Source organism: Pseudomicrostroma glucosiphilum (genome assembly GCF_003144135.1).
Source record: "Pseudomicrostroma glucosiphilum strain MCA 4718 unplaced genomic scaffold BCV69scaffold_2, whole genome shotgun sequence".
Lineage (NCBI taxonomy): Eukaryota > Fungi > Basidiomycota > Exobasidiomycetes > Microstromatales > Microstromataceae > Microstroma > Microstroma glucosiphilum.
In genome coordinates this window covers 1,157,015-1,175,135 of record NW_020289914.1, presented here as the reverse complement: position 1 = coordinate 1,175,135, position 18,121 = coordinate 1,157,015, and the positions used below count along the sequence as shown (strand labels likewise).

General features: G+C 55.9%; 8 protein-coding genes across 8 annotated transcripts; 4 read left to right on the top strand and 4 right to left on the bottom strand.

The window, feature by feature from the left end:
- Positions 1-200: 200 nt before the first annotated feature.
- BCV69DRAFT_280704 (hypothetical protein) lies at positions 201-3,921 on the bottom strand. The gene has a single exon (XM_025491706.1). The coding sequence runs from the start codon at positions 3,802-3,804 to the stop codon at positions 691-693; it is 3,114 nt and encodes a 1,037-aa protein (XP_025350251.1). The 5' UTR covers positions 3,805-3,921; the 3' UTR covers positions 201-690.
- Positions 3,922-3,996: 75 nt separating this feature from the next.
- On the bottom strand, positions 3,997-7,790 carry BCV69DRAFT_280702 (hypothetical protein). The gene is made up of 3 exons (XM_025491705.1): positions 7,438-7,790; positions 7,007-7,353; positions 3,997-6,926 (listed from the first exon to the last, which is right to left on the bottom strand). Exons 1-3 carry the CDS (start codon positions 7,693-7,695, stop codon positions 4,124-4,126), a joined length of 3,408 nt encoding a protein of 1,135 aa, XP_025350250.1. The 5' UTR covers positions 7,696-7,790; the 3' UTR covers positions 3,997-4,123.
- A 269-nt stretch (positions 7,791-8,059) lies between these two features.
- On the top strand, positions 8,060-9,823 carry BCV69DRAFT_280700 (putative RPT6-26S proteasome regulatory subunit). The gene is made up of 3 exons (XM_025491704.1): positions 8,060-8,397; positions 8,489-9,075; positions 9,178-9,823. The coding sequence occupies exons 1-3, from the start codon at positions 8,070-8,072 to the stop codon at positions 9,526-9,528; spliced, it is 1,266 nt and encodes a 421-aa protein (XP_025350249.1). The 5' UTR covers positions 8,060-8,069; the 3' UTR covers positions 9,529-9,823.
- Positions 9,534-10,743, bottom strand: BCV69DRAFT_256118 (NAD(P)-binding protein). Its single transcript, XM_025490592.1, has 2 exons — positions 10,616-10,743; positions 9,534-10,515 (listed from the first exon to the last, which is right to left on the bottom strand). Exons 1-2 carry the CDS (start codon positions 10,692-10,694, stop codon positions 9,629-9,631), a joined length of 966 nt encoding a protein of 321 aa, XP_025350248.1. The 5' UTR covers positions 10,695-10,743; the 3' UTR covers positions 9,534-9,628.
- Positions 10,744-10,956: 213 nt separating this feature from the next.
- Positions 10,957-11,970, top strand: BCV69DRAFT_286460 (Clavaminate synthase-like protein; the record flags this gene model as incomplete). The annotated part of the gene is made up of 3 exons (XM_025493522.1): positions 10,957-11,052; positions 11,131-11,185; positions 11,222-11,970. 3 exons carry the CDS (start codon positions 10,957-10,959, stop codon positions 11,968-11,970), a joined length of 900 nt encoding a protein of 299 aa, XP_025350247.1.
- On the bottom strand, positions 11,893-14,256 carry BCV69DRAFT_280698 (glycoside hydrolase). The gene is made up of 4 exons (XM_025491703.1): positions 14,001-14,256; positions 13,880-13,931; positions 13,544-13,791; positions 11,893-13,467 (listed from the first exon to the last, which is right to left on the bottom strand). The coding sequence occupies exons 1-4, from the start codon at positions 14,217-14,219 to the stop codon at positions 12,031-12,033; spliced, it is 1,956 nt and encodes a 651-aa protein (XP_025350246.1). The 5' UTR covers positions 14,220-14,256; the 3' UTR covers positions 11,893-12,030.
- A 53-nt stretch (positions 14,257-14,309) lies between these two features.
- Positions 14,310-15,227, top strand: BCV69DRAFT_107381 (hypothetical protein). Its single transcript, XM_025489055.1, has one exon. It carries the CDS (start codon positions 14,485-14,487, stop codon positions 15,112-15,114), a length of 630 nt encoding a protein of 209 aa, XP_025350245.1. The 5' UTR covers positions 14,310-14,484; the 3' UTR covers positions 15,115-15,227.
- A 455-nt stretch (positions 15,228-15,682) lies between these two features.
- On the top strand, positions 15,683-17,837 carry BCV69DRAFT_280696 (NAD(P)-binding protein). The gene is made up of 6 exons (XM_025491702.1): positions 15,683-16,084; positions 16,268-16,278; positions 16,372-16,497; positions 16,566-16,608; positions 16,699-16,900; positions 16,991-17,837. The coding sequence occupies exons 1-6, from the start codon at positions 15,985-15,987 to the stop codon at positions 17,589-17,591; spliced, it is 1,083 nt and encodes a 360-aa protein (XP_025350244.1). The 5' UTR covers positions 15,683-15,984; the 3' UTR covers positions 17,592-17,837.
- The last annotated feature ends 284 nt before the right edge of the window (positions 17,838-18,121 follow it).

Genomic DNA, 18,121 nt, shown 5'->3' with positions numbered 1-18,121 from the left:
TGAGAAGACAGCTGTTACGAGCAGGTACGCAAGACACCAACCACGATGAACTCTAGAAGTTGCTCACTTCCCCTCGCCCAGCTTCCCTCCACCCGTCCAAGCCCAGCCAAGCGGAAAGGGAGAACCGAAAAAGAGCCGAAAAACAAACCAACACGAGCTCAAGCCACTCACGCGGCAAGGAGTAGGCTCAATCGATGGTCTGTGATGGTTCAATGTTTCTCTATTTGATTCTACTTGATGAGATGAGAAATACGGCAAAGGAGAGCTGAGCAATGGAAGGGACATGGGAGCACAACGTTCGGTAGCAGCCGCTCCGTTTCATGACCAGCATGAGTAGGACGAGCGGGCGGGGAGATTGCGGGAAATGAGGAAAGTGTACAATGATTCGGCAGCGCAAAGGAAAGAGAGAAGAGAAGATCGTGAAGCGAGGCGAGGAGGCATTCTGATGCTAAAGTGAAAGGAGAACGCAGGTCGTTAGGGGGTGGGAGTACTTGGAGGTCGCTGATTGATGAGAATGGAATTGCGTTGATGAGCCCAAATCTAGTGCACCTAGACTGTTGAAGATACGAAATCCTAAAAGCAAATAAAGTCCAGAAGGGAAACGACGATAAAGTTTTGCAGGGGCAGACCGAGCCAGTCGATCATCTTTGCGATAGAGAGTGCAGACAGCTCCTCGGTCTGTAGCCAGCATTACGAGTCTCCTCCCTGATTGGTCAAAGCGAGGTTCTTGACCTTGCGCTGTCGCACCTTCTCCTCATTGGCTTCATCGTCGGGCGGCGTAAAGCCCATGTAATTAGGCCTCTTGACCCCACTCGAGGCAGACGTACCTGCTCCAGCAGCCGAAGGCGCAAGGGCAGACGAAGTGGCCGTTGCTCCAGCGGGAGCACTAAAGTCGTCGAGGAAGTAGGTCTCCTCTTCGTGCTCCTCACTCGAGAAGCGCGACGAGCGATGCTGGCCGTCGTCCCCTTCGTGCTGGTCATCATTGTAGCCAGGAGGAGGCTGAGTGTAGACAATGGGCTGTGCAGGCTGGTAGTACCTCACGCCGTGCTTCTTGAGGTAGTAGGTCAGAGCGGCTCCAAAGGCATTCTTGCGCTGGAAGCGGGCGCCCCAATCCTGGTAATTGGCACGGTGCGTCATACCGACGGAGATTTCGATGTACGTCATGTAGGAGATGTGCTGTGGTACCAAAGCCGTCGAGGGTTCGAACAGTCGGTCTGGTTCCGTCTGAAGCCAGTGACACATATCCCGCTCTACAGCATCGAGCTGCTCCAGCGTTGTCCCAATGTCCACCTGGATGAGGAAGTTTTCCCACTGATATCCCGATCGTCGGTAGTTTCTGATCATCAGGGCAGAGAGCGTCGCGTTCGAGATGTACAGGTCCGTTCCGTCGGCGAGAGTGAACTCGGAGGAGAGCAAGCTCATCTTGGTCACAACCATGACGCTCTCCCCAACGCAGATTCGATCGCCAGTATCCATGGCATGGGTGACGAAGATGAAGATGATAGAGTCGAAGACGTTCTGCGCTGATTCCTTGAAGATGAAGGCGAATGCAATCCCAAGTGTGTAGAAGGTAGTAAGAGTCTGGGTGACGTCGACATTGAAGATTGCAAAGGCTTCGAAAAGGACGACGACCAAGGCCAGCACGAGAAGAATGGTGTCCAGCTGAGAGACGGCGTGGTTAGTGTCGCCAATGGCCTTCATGAGGAAGCGGCGCTCCTTGTACGTCTGCAGTACGACATTCTTGATCTCAGCCTGACTGATGTCACCGTTGCCATCCTTGTCAAACACGGCAAAGGCGGTCTTAGCTTCGGCCTGGGTTGAGTAGGCGGGCTCAAAGTCGGACAGGATGAGGTAGCTTCGACGATGGCGACCCCTGAAGGCAGTGAAGATGGTCTTGGCGAGCTTCTTCGCCTGAGCAGGCGAGTTGACATTGGCAATTGCGCCGACTTCGTCACTTTGCAAGACCGCCAAGGGGTCCTTCATCGCAACACGAGCCAGCTTACTGGCGACACTGGCATTGATCTTGAAAGAGCGCATGGCTTTGCCTCTGGCAGCTCCGAAGACAGTCTTCTTGCTCTTGACGGTGGAGGAGCGAGAATGTGCTTCACCAGCATTAGGAGCATGCGGTGGATACGTCGCACCGGCGGCGCTCTTCGGTTCGCCCGTCATGGCCGGATCGGTGTTCTGTGCTCGCTTCTTGGCATGACGAATCTTGAAGAAGCCTCCGCTGCTCGTTCTCGAATCGAGACTTGTGTCTAGGTCCTGCGGTTCGATGGGTCCCGCCGAAGGAGGCTGGGACTCTGTCGAATACTCAGCATTGACGCCAGCGAAGCTGCGGCTTCTCGAAGGATCCTCATGGCTCATACCATACACGGAAGACGGTCTAGGAGTCCTCGAACGGAATCCTCTTACGGGAGAACTTGTTCCACTATCTTTGAGCTTCGGCCTGTAGTCCTTCAGGTGATCGAAGGTTTCCAGTGCTTGTGTGACCTCCGCGATACGTTCTGCAAAAGCAGACTTATGAAACCCGAGGGCAATGTTCTTCACAATGATCTTCTCAACGCAGATGGTGAGAGTGAAGAAGAAGAGGAACTCCACGACCTCATAGAGGCGGTAGAGGTACAAAGCCCTGCTTTCTGTCTGTGGATTGGTCCTGTTGTAGAGATTGAAGATGCTGTTGAAGATGATAGCGAAGGAGGCCCACGCACATGCTGCGTACAGTATTGGCTTGAAGTAGCCCTTCTGAGCGCTGTAGTACTCGGCAGCAGTCAGGACCACCTGATTGGTTCTTCCCCAAACGAGGGCAACAACTCCCAGTGCTGCTCGCGGCAAGAGCTCGACGAGGATGTGTAAGATCCAAGACAAGAAGAGGTTGACCGAGGCCCAGATGGTCCAGGCAGAGACATTGTCAGTAACGTAGGCGCGATGACTCTTGTCTGCATCAGGGCCTTCGTTGCGGTAGGTGATCTCCATGACAATGCAAGGAACGACGAGAGTGCAAGAGACGAGGAAGTTGCCCAGAAAGCTGGCAAAGAGCCATCGAAGCACTTTGTAGGGGCTCAAACGACGATTTCTCTGTTTGCGAGCAGCGTTCACCTCCTTTTGCTCCTGCCTGAGACTCTCCTCGACACCTTCATCGTCCGACCAGTCGAAGTCGTCATAGCCGAATTCGGATTGTGAAGACAGGGAAGCAGACGATGCCTGGCGCGAGAGACCGGGTCTGGGTGAAATGTCTCCCTCTGTAACGCCTTTGCTGGCCATCATCCTTTCCTTGGATGGGTAATCGGATCTCTCCGACAGACCTTGCTCGGGGCGAGAAGAGAGGTTGTGTACCCTCATCTCATGGAGCGGATCGGTGATGGCAATGCGTGGGACGGTCTGGTATGCAGATGCAGACGAACCCTGGCGGTTGACAGTCTCACCACCACGACGATCATCGCACCTTCGGTCTTGTCTGTCGCTCTGCTGCTCTTCCCTCTCTCGTAGCTTCTTCTCAGCTGGATATCCATCGTATTCAGCCAGTCGCGCTGCTGGACGAGGTGAGGAAGAGCTTCCAGAACCAGAGCCGGCGCTTCCGTCCTTTTCGTCGAGTGATTGTTGTTGCTGTTGCTGTTCAGCAGCAGTCAGAGGGAGAAACAGGTCTGGTCGACTGGCATAGAGAGGTAGACTGCCATCGATCTCGTAGGGAGGAGAAGCTAGACGACTTGGCACTGCGCTGCCTGCCGCTCCGTAGACGTGGCTGCGTCCATCGTTGCGTTCGTGATCCTGGTCACGCTCTCCTGCGGGACCAGGACGAGATGTCATACTGGGCGACAAAAGACAGTTGGGGACCCCTGATGAAGTGTGATGGAGGGGGGAAAGGTGGGAATCAGATGGGTGGGACAAAGTCGGGACGAGGAATCACAGCGCTTTGAGCCCCGGTGGCAGGTCGCACAGCTCAAAATTCTGACTTGCCGCGTGCGTGGGCGTGTTGGGTCGATCGGAGTGGAGAGGGAACAGCGAATTTGGATATCAATTACACAGAGACAAGGATCGAAAAAAAGGTATAGCGGTGAACAAGAACAAGATGACAGCTACGTCAGGAAGAGAGACGTGCACTACGAAGCGACGGTGGTCTCGCAGCTTAACCAGCAAAGGTCTCGACGGCAGCATGGCAAGCCTGCGCAATTGCGCCGCTTCCCAGCATAAAGTCTTCTGCACTGAGATGATCTCCGACCAGGGCGGCCATTGCCTCTGTCTCAATCTGGCCATAGATTGCCGAGACATTGACAAGCTCATTACCGCCGCCAAAGAGATTTTGATAATCGCCCCAGATCAGGGCGTCCAGGTCGACTCGCAAGGTCACGAGCACCTTCGTGCGTCGCTTCGCTAGCAGGACCGACGTCTGCACCTTGATGTGACGCTTGCTACCTCCCAGTTGCTGACTGGCCAGAGACTGCACCTCGTATGGGTATGAAAGTGAAAGATGGGAGAGTTCGGACTGAAGACGGCGGGCCGATGTCCAGGCAGTAGAGATGTGCCGAATGAGAGCTGGCACGCGCCAAGGCTCTTCACGATCAGCGAGGTCCTCTTTCAGAGCCTCGAGGAACTCCTCGTGGAAGACGTTGCCTACAGCAGAGGGCGTCAGGCTCAGCTCGATGTCGTCTGCTGAGCCATCGGCGCCGAGAAGTACAACCAAATCGAGAGTCCAGTCATGGGTAAGATGGAGCTTGGAAAGCGACGCACTGCGAAGCTTCCACATGTGCAGCTTCTCCACCTCTCGAATGTCGGCCGCAAGCCGAGCTGCCTCTCCACGCGTGTAGCCCTGAATCTGCTCGCAGACCTTGCGGCTCGCCTCAATAGCCTCCTCAAGCTCTGCCTTCTTGGTGAGATTCTCCTCCAGCTTAGCTCGCATGCGCTCCAGAGCCTCTTGCTTCTCCAGGTAGACTGAGCGACGAGACTGCAATTCGGGCAGGAGCTCTGCCATGCCGGCATGCAGGCCTTCAAGGTCCTCTACAGGGCACTTCTCGATCTCTACTTTCCTCTCGCGGACGCGGTTGACCTGTTCGCGGAGAGCGTTCCGGCGGTCCCTCAAGACAGGAAGGATTTCCTGCTGAAGCCGGATCGAGTCGGCATTGAGACGGGTCAGGTCATCCTCGAGAGATTCTTTGATCGAGTGGAGATTGGCGACGACTTCTTCACCGTATTGGTTGTCGAGGCACCAGCCCAGGTAGCCCTCTTTCGCAACGGCACGGGCAGCTTGCTTCTGAAGCTTGAATTGAGATTCCATCTCTTTCTTCTCGGCCTCGCTGCTTAGACTCAGGAGCTCCCTGACCAGGTCTGGCGGGTTGCTGACGAATCTCTCCTCGATGTCGCGGAGGACCTTCTCACTTTCGGCTCCGGATTGATGCAGCTCACGACAAGCATTGACGAGCGTCTCCAGCATTGGCACACTGCCGGCCATAGCCTTGAATTGAGCGACAGTCCTTTCACTGCCATCACCGAGCTTCTTCGTCTCTCGAGTGGGCAAAACACGGACCTTGACAGGTCGTGTGTCGTCGTGGAAGTTCATACCAGATAGGCTGAAGAACTCAGACAAGGTGAGGTTTCGCGGTGGAGGCCTGAACGCTTCGTCATCTTCTGGAGCTCCATGAGCAGACTGGAAGGACATAGATGCCCTCTCCTCACTGCTCATGTTGTCCTCGCCGCTGTAATCTTCAGCTGAGTCTTCTGCTGCGGCTTGGGGGTAGGGAAGAACAGCAGCGACAATCGAGTTGCGCTTCTTGGCTCCGTCGGCAAGGGTCTGTAGAGCCACCGGTGTCTTGCCGGGCTTGAGAGAATGCGCCGACGGCAAAGCTCCTCCTAGACTTTTGCGCATGACAGGAGGGCCAGCAGCCGCAAGCTCAGAGGCGAACAACCTGTTCGGCGAGGCCTTGCGAGCAGAATACGACAAGGGTGGCAGGCCATTGGCTTTGGAAGGTGTCAACGCAGGCGGCAGACCCAGCGCCGGATCGTAGGGAGCTTGGATCCTGCGTGCGGGTGAAACCATGGGAGACTCGGCTCCAACGAGTGAGCGTCTGAACCGGCTGGGTGTAGCGGGAGACTTGGTTGGCGAAAGTTGGAAGGGCAGGTTGGGCAATGGAGCTTGGGCTCGTGGACTACGCGGAGGGTAGGAGGCTGAGGCTGCTTCCCTGGTCATACTGCTACCTGCTTGGTTGGTGATGTCCATGTCCATGCTGAGCTCCTCTCCTTCTTCGTCACTCGCAGGGTCCAGCGTCTCTTGTCCCATGACTTCGGTGAGCTCCATAGCGCTTCTGCTGGCATCGTCCAGATCGAGGTCCATCGTGGCAGACTCATTGAAGGCAGATGCAGAAGGGCGTCCACGAGGAGGGCGGCTTAGCGAGGGCCTGCCGAATGCTCGATGAGAAGCAAGACTGTCGCGAGCTCGCCTGCCCTTGCTCTGGATTGAGGTCTGCATGGGCATGGTCAGATCCATGCCGCTCTCCTCGCCTGCCCCAAGATCGATCAGGTCCGACTCATCGCCCATGGTGTCCTCCCGATCGGTTGCAGCTGTGAGGTCCATGTCGACGCTGCCATTGGAAGCTGCTCCTGAAGACCTACGACCTCGGGCGCGGGCCGAAGAGGCTGCACCCAGAGGTGCCGTGAGGTCCATCGTCTGGTCGTCTGCCTCGCCGGACAGGGGCGCTACGGAGCCAGATACGGTGGCCATCTCCATGCTCATAGATGTCTCATCCTCTTCCTCCTCTTCGCTGGAAGATTCGTCATCGTCGTCATCGCCCAGCCTAGATCCGTAGCGTGAGATAGAGTTCCCTTCTACGCCCGCAGAAGTCGAGCTCGTCGATGCGGTGGTGTTGGCTGCGATGCTGGCAGCGTCACCCTCAATGGGAGCCCGAATGTGCATAGTGGGCTCATCGCGAATAAAGTCACTGTGCAGGCGTGGCAGGCATGAGGAGCATGTCAGCATATGAGAGCATCAGCACAAGTCAGAGGCTGAAGATCAACTCACGTCCTCTCTTGGCGATTGCTGAATGTGACCCTCCTCATCTTCTTCTCCTTGACAGTCTCCACGATCATAGTCTGAGAGCCACGCATAGCTGCTCCCAGAGCAAGAGATTGACGTGCAGTCTTGACAGCCTTGAGAGGTGAGTCTGCTTTTCTCTTCTTGGAAGGCGTGTCGTCTTCGATCTCTGCGACCAAGGCAGCAGCATTGGCGATGTTGTCTTCAGAATTGGACTTGACGATTGCACCAATGGATTGGCGAGGGGGAGGTGCATTAGGGCTGCGAGTCATTCCCGAAGGCGATGCAAACACCTGAGGAGGACGAGCTCGGATTGAGGACTTTCGAGGCCCCGGCTATGAGTGGAAAGGTATCGTCATCGTGTCAGTCCGTGTCGTTCAAAGTCACCACTGTGCTGTCTAGAACGCCTGGCTACTCACTGCATTGCGTCTGCTGGTCGCAGGCAGCGGCTGTGTCATATTCTCCCTCTCTTTGAGCCTCTGATCCTCGAGCGTAGCCATTGTGTTGGCTCCGTTGGAGCGCTTGATGATCTCCGTCGCGGCAATTGAGTTGGCTCTCTTGGGGATCTTGGTTGGAGGAGGGATACCGCGAGGAGCGTCATCCTTGTTGGAGGACGAGGTGGGGCCGAGGGAGCGACGCGTTGGCCGCTGTGGCATAGAAGACACGGGTGGTACCATCCTCGATCTGTTCGAAGGAGGACGATGGGGAAGGGTGTTCTATATCGAAGGATGTCGGGAATGGAGAGGGAGGATGTGAGTTGACTCTTTCGTACGCGTGAAGTGGTGGTGTTGTTTGGCGGGAAGAGGGTCAGATCAACACGGCCGCATGAGTTCAAAGTCCGACAGGTGGCCTCCCACTCGCCTGTCCCCTCGTCGCGCGCGGGAGGCAGCCAGGCCACGCCACGCCACGCCCAGCCAAGGGGCGCCCGGGTGACGAAGCGTCGTCAGTCCACTCCACTCACTCACCGCTCCAGGCCCAAGGACTCACTCACACCTCATCTCGCCCTTGGTATCCTCCCATCGCCACCCTCATACCCCTCACCACCGATACAATGGCAACCACGGCCATTCACGGCGCATCGTCGTCGACACTGCCCAACACGGCGGGTAGCAGCTCGACGATTGGGGGCGCAAAGTCAAATGCAAACGGCATCTCGTCCTTTTACGCCTCCAAGATCTCCCAATACCAGATTCTCATCAATGACAAGACACACAACCTCAGACGTCTCGAGGCTCAGAGGAATCAGCTCAACGCTAGGGTCAGGCTACTCAGGGAGGAGATGCAGCTCTTGCAGGAGCCGGGCAGTCATGTCGGAGAAGTCATCAAGGTCATGAGCAAGAAGAAGATTCTCGTAAAGGTGCAGCCTGAGGGCAAGTACGGTGAGTAGGTCGTGGATGAGCGATAACAGTGATCAGCTCGAGATAGCATTGCTCACACTCAACTCTACTCATCTCGTGCTGCTCCATACAGTCGTCGACTTCGACTCATCGATCCCATTGGCCGAGCTGAAGCCAACAATCAGAGTGGCCCTACGCTCAGACTCATATCAGATCCACCGTATTCTGCCGAACAAGGTGGACCCTCTGGTGTCTCTCATGATGGTAGAGAAGGTGCCTGACTCGACATATGAGATGGTTGGAGGACTAGATAAGCAGATCAAGGAGATCAAGGAAGTCATCGAGTTGCCTGTCAAGCACCCGGAGCTATTCGACAGTCTTGGTATTGCTCAGCCAAAGGGAGTGCTCCTCTACGGACCTCCTGGTACTGGAAAGACGCTGCTGGCAAGAGCTGTCGCACACCACACAGACTGCCGCTTCATCCGTGTCAGTGGAAGTGAGCTGGTGCAGAAGTACATCGGTGAAGGTAGTCGAATGGTGAGGGAGCTGTTCATCATGGCCAGAGAGCACGCTCCTTCAATCATCTTCATGGACGAGATTGATTCGATTGGATCGAGCAGGAAGGAGGGAGGCAGCGGAGGTGGAGACAATGAGGTGCAAAGAACCATGCTGGAGCTCCTGAACCAACTGGACGGTTTCGAGGGCACAAAGAACATCAAGGTGAGTGTCGGATCTGGGATTCGCAGCTGGACAGTGTGGCGGCTGTCGATGGGATTTGGGATTACTGACGTCGACTCCTCTGTCCCCTATGCCTTCTCGTAGGTCATCATGGCCACCAACCGAATCGACATTCTCGACCCGGCCCTTCTGCGACCTGGACGTATCGATCGAAAGATCGAGTTCCCCCCTCCCGGTCCCGAAGCACGAGTCTCAATTCTGCGCATCCACTCGCGCAAGATGTCACTACAGCGCGGCATCAATCTGCGGGCCCTGGCGGAGAAGATGGGTCAAATCTCAGGAGCCGAGGTGAGGGGTGTGTGCACAGAAGCAGGCATGTACTGTCTCAGGGAGAGGAGGACCGTGGTCAGCTCTGCCGACTTTGAGCTGGCGATTGGAAAAATCTTGGGCCAAAAGCTGGGCGGCGAGGACTCGAAGAACAAGCTGTACTTGTGATTGTACTGACGATAGAGGGCGCTCGTCTGCAATTCAGAATATTGTCATCTATTGCGGCATGATTGGCGGTACGAACAAGTAGACAGCCAAGAGCACACCTTTATCGGCTGCTGGGTGCGACGGCAGTGAAGCCACCATCGACAGCAATGACCTGTCCTGTAGCGAATTGACAGCTTGACAGGAACAAGATTGCCTGTGCCATATCCTCCTCTAATCCAATCCTTCCCGCCGGGTTGCTCATTCCCTTGTCAACATCATCCGCACTGCTCAATCCACCACTCTCCAATGTACTCTTCTTTGTCGTCATTTCACTCGCAAACAATCCTGGTGCAATTGCATTCACCCGAAGTCCAATCTGTGGACCAGCTTGGGAGAATTTAAGCTCGTGGGAGAGCATGTATGTGAGGGAATTAGCGGCAGCCTTGGAGGCATTGTAGGCAAAGTGGTTTTGGCTGAGCTTGACTAGTCCGCTGATCGAGGTGATGTTGATCACCGAGCCGGTCCATCTGTTGAGCTGGTCGATGGCGCCAGCCTTGTCCGTGGGAGGGGCAGCGTTGCCCTTTGCAAGGAGGGGCAGGAAGGCCATTGTGGCAAAGAAGAGGGCGTGCACATTGGGAGTGAAGAGGCTGTTCCAGTCGTCGACTGTCTCATTCTTGTAGTGGAGATCACGGTAGTGCTCTGCCTTGGCGATCTCATCGCCTTCCTTAGACCAATCCACCTCGGTCGTCTTTGTCACAGGTCCCTCGACACCGGCATTGTTAACAAGGATGTGTAGCTTGCCCTCTTCGCTCTCAATCTTAGCTGCAGCAGCCTTGAGGGATTCCTTGTCAGTCACATCGAGCTGCAGAGGAACGAGGGAGCCGCCCTGTTCGGAGAGGGCAGAGCCGTGCGTCTTTGCGGCGGCTTCGAGGACATTGGTGCGGCGACCGGTAATGTAGACTTTAGCTCCCTGAGAGGCGAGAGCACGAGCGGCCATCAGACCGATACCTACAGCGAGGTGGGAATTTGGCCGAAGAGACGTTGGGATTGTGAGCTAGACGAAAGGCAGGTATTGCTGGCCCCTGAGAACGACTCATCGGCTACTCACCGGTACCACCTCCAGTCACGAGGGCGACTGCGCCCTTCAGGCCGAACAAGCTAGCTGCTGGGATGCTGACAGACGACATGGCTTGCTTCAAGGTCTAGAGTAAGTCTGAATTCAAGGAAAGAGGAATGAAGAGGGAAAGATGTAGAATCTGACTGACTCTTGCGAAGAAATAGTCTGAGGGGGGCAGCGTGTGGCTTTGTTAGCTCATTCGGAGAAGCAGTCGGGGCTCTTGGAGATTCCCGAGCTCCACACCGGCGGAGATTCAAAGCCAAAACGCGGACGGATAGGAAGCCAAGGCGTAGATCCGCCGCCCGGCAGTCTGTACCAGTCTGTCAGCCGGGATGATGGGGCTGGGAGCTAGGATGGCTTGCCCTGGAATGCTCAAAGGCTCTGGTCTTGCGGTGTCAAATATCGCCAGGAGAGATACACGCTGGGGAGTATTATTTACCTCCTCGTCTTCGAGCAGGGCGATCTCGACGCTCTCGTCCGCCTCCCTTCTACCTCCCCTTCCTCAGCCCTCACACTCCCCCACCCTCTCCGCCTTCTCCTCACATCTACACTCAGAAGCCCGTGCGCCTCTCCTTCTCCCACGCCTGGTCTCCCCAGGTCAGTCAGAGCCACATGCATGGCCAGCACTAGAGCAGTGGCGTGGCCAAGATGCCTCTGGCAAAGAGACACTACAAGGTCTGCGTCGTGTACGTGGGCTAGAGGATCACCCTGTCGAGGTCGAGGTGGGCAAACGCGGCCGCGGGTATCTGGATGGGGAAGCTGGGGGTTGGCAAAAAGTGCGCATGCCCTTTGGGATCTTCCTCGAGGCCTTCATCCTGCGCTCGATACCCTCTGCGGACCCGGACCTGATAGGGTACGTAGCCCAACAGGACCTCCTGGCTGATCTCCCCGAGCTGGCAGAGGCCTGCCCCGTACTACCGCACACGTCTTCTGGACCTCGTGGAGATCGGGAGCAGTGGAGAAGGAATGTCTGGATTGGGCCAGAGGGGACTTTCACTCCTATCCATCGGGACCCGTATGAGAACCTTTTCGTACAGGTCATTGGGACGAAGCGCGTGCACCTTTTCCCACCCTCATACGGCCCGAATCTCTACCTTTCTCCTTCCACGACCAGCCAGTCAAACACGAGCACGATACCCACAGAAGACTATCTGCTGGAGAGTAGCGACTCAGATACTGCTGCTCAGCGGGCTTCCCACTTCCCACTGCTCAATGAGGCAATGGCATGTCAGGGCGCAGCTCACACCATTCTTGGGCCAGGAGACGCACTCTATATACCTCAAGGCTGGTTCCATTGCATCAAGAGCTTAGAGACTAGCGTCAGTGTCAATAGTTGGTGGCGATGATGGAGTTCACAATGTACAACTTTGGATATACACCATGAGAGCCGCTGTGACACTGCCCTCTCAGGGATCAAACCTCGATCTCCTTCCAATTATCTCCTTGATCTTGACTGGATCAATCTTGAACTGACGATCCGCCGTCAGAAGTCCGTTTGCCTCTTGCTCGACGTCTGCTAGCTGGGTGTAGCAGAACCCCTGCACGATGCCTCCATCGATAACGGCGTCTACTAGGCTCTTGAGGCGGCTCAGAAACTCGATATCGGATCTCGCAGTGTGGTATCCCCAAGACTCGGTCCCGCCTGCTGCGCCATGGGTACGTCCGAGGTCGATGGCCACTCCGCCAAATTCGGAGAGGATAATTGGCTGCCCAGCCGTGTACTCCTTGCCACTGCCTTCGAGAAGGACCTCCTTGCCCGCCTTGCGATCCAGTAGCTTCTCCTTCGAGGCAGCAGTGATTCGCAGCTCCTCCCCTGGAGCGTAGTCGTGGATTGTAAGGAGATCTGAGATGACGTGCTCCCAGCCATCGTTGTCCACACAAGGTCTGGTAGGGTCAAGGCTCTTCGTGAGATAGTAGATAGCTCTGAGGAAGTCTCTTTGCCTTGCACTTGTTGGCAGCGCAGTATAAGCCCACGACTCGTTCACGGGGACCCAGGCTACAATGCAAGGATGGTTGATATCTCTCTTGATCACCTCTGTCCATTCTTGTGTGAAGCGCTCCATATAGCTCGTCGAGAACTCGTATGCATTTGCCATCTCCCCCCAGACCAGGAAGCCTAGGTGATCGGCGCAGAAGAGGAAGCGTGGATCTTCCACCTTCTGATGCTTCCTACAGCCATTGAATCCGAGTTCTTTCATCTTGGTTATGTCCCTGATGAATGCCTTGTCGTCGGGAGGCGTCATCCCGGATTGAGGCCAGTAGCCTTGATCTAGGACGAGGCGCTGAAAATAGGGGCGATTGTTCAGTTTGAATTGGCCGTCCTCGAATGAGATCTTGCGCATTCCAGTGTAGGTCATGATAGAGTCAAGCTGCGCGTGTCTGGCATTTTCGCCAAGGTCCAGCAGCTCAAGCTGGACGTCATAAAGAAAGGGATGCTCGGGCGACCAGAGTGCGACGCCATCGTTCCACGCGTCGCCTGTGATCTGTGTGGGTAGAATTGTCGAGCCTGGCTTGTTCAGGCTCTCGATTAGCTCGTCTGGGGGCGATGACCCAGGTAAAGCCAGTGACAGGGTGATCGTTGACCTGTCGGAGCTCGAAGGTATAAGTCGCTGCGTTCTGCCAATTGGAAAAGATCCTAGCCGACAACTGACTTGCAGAGCGGGCGATTGTAGCTGCTCGAGGTCTGCGAATTCAGCATCTACGGTGAGCGTTCCTCGATCGATGTCAGGAGTGAGCACAGCATTGATTATCCTGCTTTTGGTAGGAAGCCATTCGAACCAGACTGGTTGCCATAGACCTGTCGTCGGAGTGTAGAAGATGGATTCGGATTGTGGCTTCCAGTACTGAAGGGAGGGATAGCGGACGTCTGCGTCAGTCTTGTATGTGAATGTCTCAGCAGGTCAAAGCAAGCGTACTTACCTGCTTTCCCCTTGGCTGCGTGAGGTCAGTGACCTTGTCCTTGACCTGCACTGCAATAAAGACCTTGTGGTTCTTCTTCACAAAAGAGGTAGCGTCCACCTCGAATGGCGTATGGCCTCCTCTATGATGGCCGACCTGCTGTCCGTCCAGCCAGACTGTGGCTTCGTAGTCCACGGCACCAAACTTGATGAAGGCACATCCGAGGGTGAAAGCGTCTGGCGGATACGCGAAGTGTCCTGCGTACCAGACTGTATACGAAGAGAATGAGCGAGATACAGTCATGCTATTTAGTCTGCTGTGAAAGAGTGAGGCTCGCTCAGCATATATGTTACTCACCAACATTGGGAACACTGGCTCGCTCTTGAGGCGTCAGCCCAGAAGCTTGCGTCTGCGTTGCTAACATTCACATCAGCTCCACGCCAACCCGTCATCTCAGCTTTCTGGCATCACTTCTCACCTGTGGCGCATTGGGTATGATGATGTCCTTCCCTCTACCTCCAGCAAAGTGCTGTTCACTTTTGTACCAACGCTCTTGCACGCCTTTGTTCTCGCCATCGTAGCGTATACGCCAGCCTTTGTCCAGCGGGGCCCATAGCACGGTGAAGTCATCGTTTAGAGGCAAGCCTTTTCTGAAGAAGTCTGGCCTGAAATGATCGAGATTTTCCGTCCATGACATGCTGGAGGATGGCGGGGTGAGACGAGGACGGTGTTGGAGTTAGGCGTCTGGAATGCTTCTCAGACGGTTCGGCCATGTGCACGGACTCACCCTTCTCCACATTGGCTGCACGCTGCCGTTCCGGTACACTTCAGAGGAGGCTAGTCTGGTACACTCACTCGCTCCGCCTCTGCGTCACCAGAACGCACACGACTGTTTGGACCAGAGGCAAGTCAAAACGTTCTAAAGAGTCCCAATTGAGGCATTCTATTGAGGCATTCTACGCATGCCACGTCGCAGGCGATTCAATATGCTGCGAGGTGTACAGCAAAAGATGAGGATCTCAGACTTACTTAATCTGGTGCAGAGGTTTCCTCCATCGTCTACGAATGCCAACGGCTATCTACCTTCAGCTCGAAGAGCAAGAAGTCGAGTCTGCGGTGCATTAATGACGCTTCCAGTAGAGTTCCTCCCTTATCAGAAGGACGTCTGTACCTGTCGCAACTGTGCGGCCTTGACGTCAGGCATCACTCCTGTTCACGCTCTGGCCGATATGCGATCTTATCGGGCAGCGATCAGTTTGGCCTGGCAGCGACCATCGCCCACTTTCACGACCAGAACTTCTCGGATGGCTGCCGAGCTCTATTTGTCGTGTCTTTATCAATTCTTCTCGTCGTTGCGTCAGTCCGCGTTTCGACTCGCTCCGTTCACTTCCGTTTTACGGCCCCCTTCGGCCGGACGGCAGGAGATCGGCGATGCGCCACCCGCTTGGTCTCTGCGTGTGGCAGGCAGGCGGATGGATGCGCGCAGGGGATTTAGGTTGCTGCCGGCGTTTAGAAGCACGCCTCGCGCGTTTTCCTGGGTCGTCCGTCACCCGTGTCACTTCTCCCCGTTGGCTAGCTGGCGGGCTGGCTGACCGGCAAGGGCCACTGGCCGACTAGACCGATGTAGTCGGCAAAGAGCTGCTGCCGCTGCTAAGGTAAAGGCGGTCAGGGCCGGTCTCACCCGAAGACGAGTCTCGCTTTACGGTTCTAGGAGGGTGCAGATTCAGCCTTTGACGACGCCTTGACCTCTTCTGTTGATGGGCGATGAAGGTCAAAGTGCCCGTGGGGCACCCGCAGGATGAGAGAAGTGGAATCTGTTACTTCCTGTAGCCTCCTGCCGCGCCTGACACACACACACAGACTTTCTTCTGACACTGCCTCTGTGGCTTTGGCCGGCTGACACCGTGGCGCCCTGAGAAGGGAGAAGAAGGGGGGGAGTGGCAGCAGCTCCTCGGGACTTTAGACTTGCGGTGCGCAATTGGGCCCCGCCACCCGGGAGGTGCCTGGTGTTTCCCCCGTGCATCGTCCGCTGCGTCGAGCAGAGGCGCGGCGCGGGGCGTGGAGTGGAGGCGCTGCCAGCTGGTGCAGTGCGGTGCGGGCCAAGGACGACGACGGAGGAACAACCTAAGCACGGCCATTATTCCCTGGATATCACCGCCCGTCTAGCTGTCCGTCTGCCTGCCTGCCCGTCTGTCTGTCTGTCCTTCCTTCCATTCCCCGCCAAACACCAGGACATCTTTCATCCCATTCCACTCATACCAACAATCCCCCACACAGCCTCACTGTCTCCTCTTTAGCCCCACTGCTACCTAGCATACACCTACGGTCCCACAGATACCAATCTCCACCAACACTACACAGATAACACCCAGGGCCAGAGTCTAATCCATCTCTCCCTATCAACAGCAATACCTAACGGAACTCCTGTCAATACCAAGCACATTCCCATCCTTCCTACCATCATGTTCGCCACGACTCTTCGCCAAGCCGCCCTGCGCTCGTCCGCACCTGTCTCTGCTCTCCGCTCTAGCGTCGGCTCCGGTCTTCTCAGGTCTACCGTCGGTGAGTGTCGGGCCCCTCTGCGTGTGATCGGCAGAGGCAACGATCAAACCCGAATCGGACGGTGTCGCCTTGTTGCTGGCGAAAGAGGGAGTGCAATTGGAGTGTGAAGCAACAGGATCATAAGTCTGACTGAGACACGTGCGTCTTCTTCACAATCTTCCCCAACGATCGGACTCTTCTCAGCTGCCCCAAGGGTGAGTAAGACGGCTGCCTCGCTTCCAAGAACGAGCAGCGTCGTCCCGTACTGACAAGTCAAGCGCCTATCACAACCTTATTCGCCCTCTCAGCTCGCACCTGCCCAGGACGCAAGGTCGCTCAGCATCTGGACCCCCACCATCCCCGACCACATCCAGCAGATCGACCACGAGAACCTCCGACAGCAGAACCCAGGACCCGCTCCCCCCGTCGAGAATGTAAGTCAAAAGGTACAGGCTCAGCAGTGCTCTGAGCGATCACTGATCCGATTTGCTGCCGTTTCCAGGTCGGAGTGGACGCTGTTCTTCGTGAGAATGTGAACTCGCAAGGTGAGTAAGAACCCCAGACCAGAAGGTCGATCTTCTACCGGATCCGCGCGTCCTTATGTTGATTCTCGTTCCTTGCCTTTGCGACGTCAGACAACCACACGACTACAATCTTCTCCGAGTTCTCCCTCGAGGGCAAGACTGCCGTCATTTCTGGTGGTAATGGAGGTCTTGGTCTGGAGATGGCCCTTGCTTACGTTGAAGCTGGTGCCAACGTATACGCCATTGACATGCCCGAGACTCCCTCTGAGGAGTTCAAGATTGTTGCCGAGCACTGCAAGGTCATGAACAGGAAGTGAGTCGAGCAGAATTGGAATGAGAGAGGCAGCGAATGGAGAAGAACCGACTCGCTGACCTTCCCTGCCTTCGCGACTGCTCTCTTTAGCCTTAAGTACATTCAGGCCACTGTCACTGACGACGACCACCTAAACAAGGTCATGGAGGCCATTGTCGAGGATTCCGGACGAATGGACATTTGTGTCGCCGCCGCTGGTATCCTGCAGACTTACAACGCCCTGGACTACCCTGCCGAGGCTTTCAGGAAGATGTTCGATGTCAACACTCTCGGTGTCTTCCTGACTGCCCGAGCTGCTGCCCGCCAGATGTACAAGCAGCCCGAGATCCACGGTTCGATTATTCTGATTGCCTCGATGTCCGGATCTATTGTCAACCGAGACCACCACTGGGTAGCCTACAACTCTTCTAAGTCTGCCGTGCTGCAGATGGGCCGTAACCTTGCAGCAGAGTGGGGACCTCACGATATCCGAGTCAACTGCATCTCGCCCGGACACATCCGCACCAGGATGACCTCGGTCTACCTGGACGAGAACCCTCACCTGCTGGCCAAGTGGAGCAACAGCAACCCTCTGGGCCGTATCGGACGAAGCGCCGAAATCCGTGGTGTTGCAGTGTGGTTGGCCTCTCCCGCCTCGAGCTTCTGCAACGGAGCGGACATTACCGTTTCTGGAGGTCACGGTATTTGGTAAACTTGGACACTGGTCCTGTCAGACAGACATTCCTACTGTAGTGGAAGGCTTTCCTTTGGCGCTCTCGCTCTCGCAAGGGAATGCAATAGATGGATTTGGGACCTCAAGCCGTTCTGAGGAGACTCTCTAACATCCCCCTCACCCTGCCTTGGGTGGGGCAGGCAGAGCACTCCGGCATGCAATCCTCTGTCCAAGCATTTCCCCCCTCCTCGAAGCTTTGTCGCGACATGTTCCCCCTCCTCTTCTAGTCTTTCTGGATTCTACCCACCCCCTCTAATCAATGATGCATTCGACTGATTCCTGAATGGCCTGACTGCGACCAAAATAGCTAGTGTGATGCGCTACTGAGTGACGCTGCTTCCCCAGCACTGGCCTTGCTGCTCTATTTCTCCCGCGCCGCCTCTGCGCCGTCTGCAGCGAGGTGACGTGCCTGAAGGTGAGGTGGAGTTGAGTGGAGCACGGACCAGAGTCGGCTAGCTCCGTTCCGATTTACGGAAAGAGGAAAGTCTGGCAGCTTTTGATTTAGAATA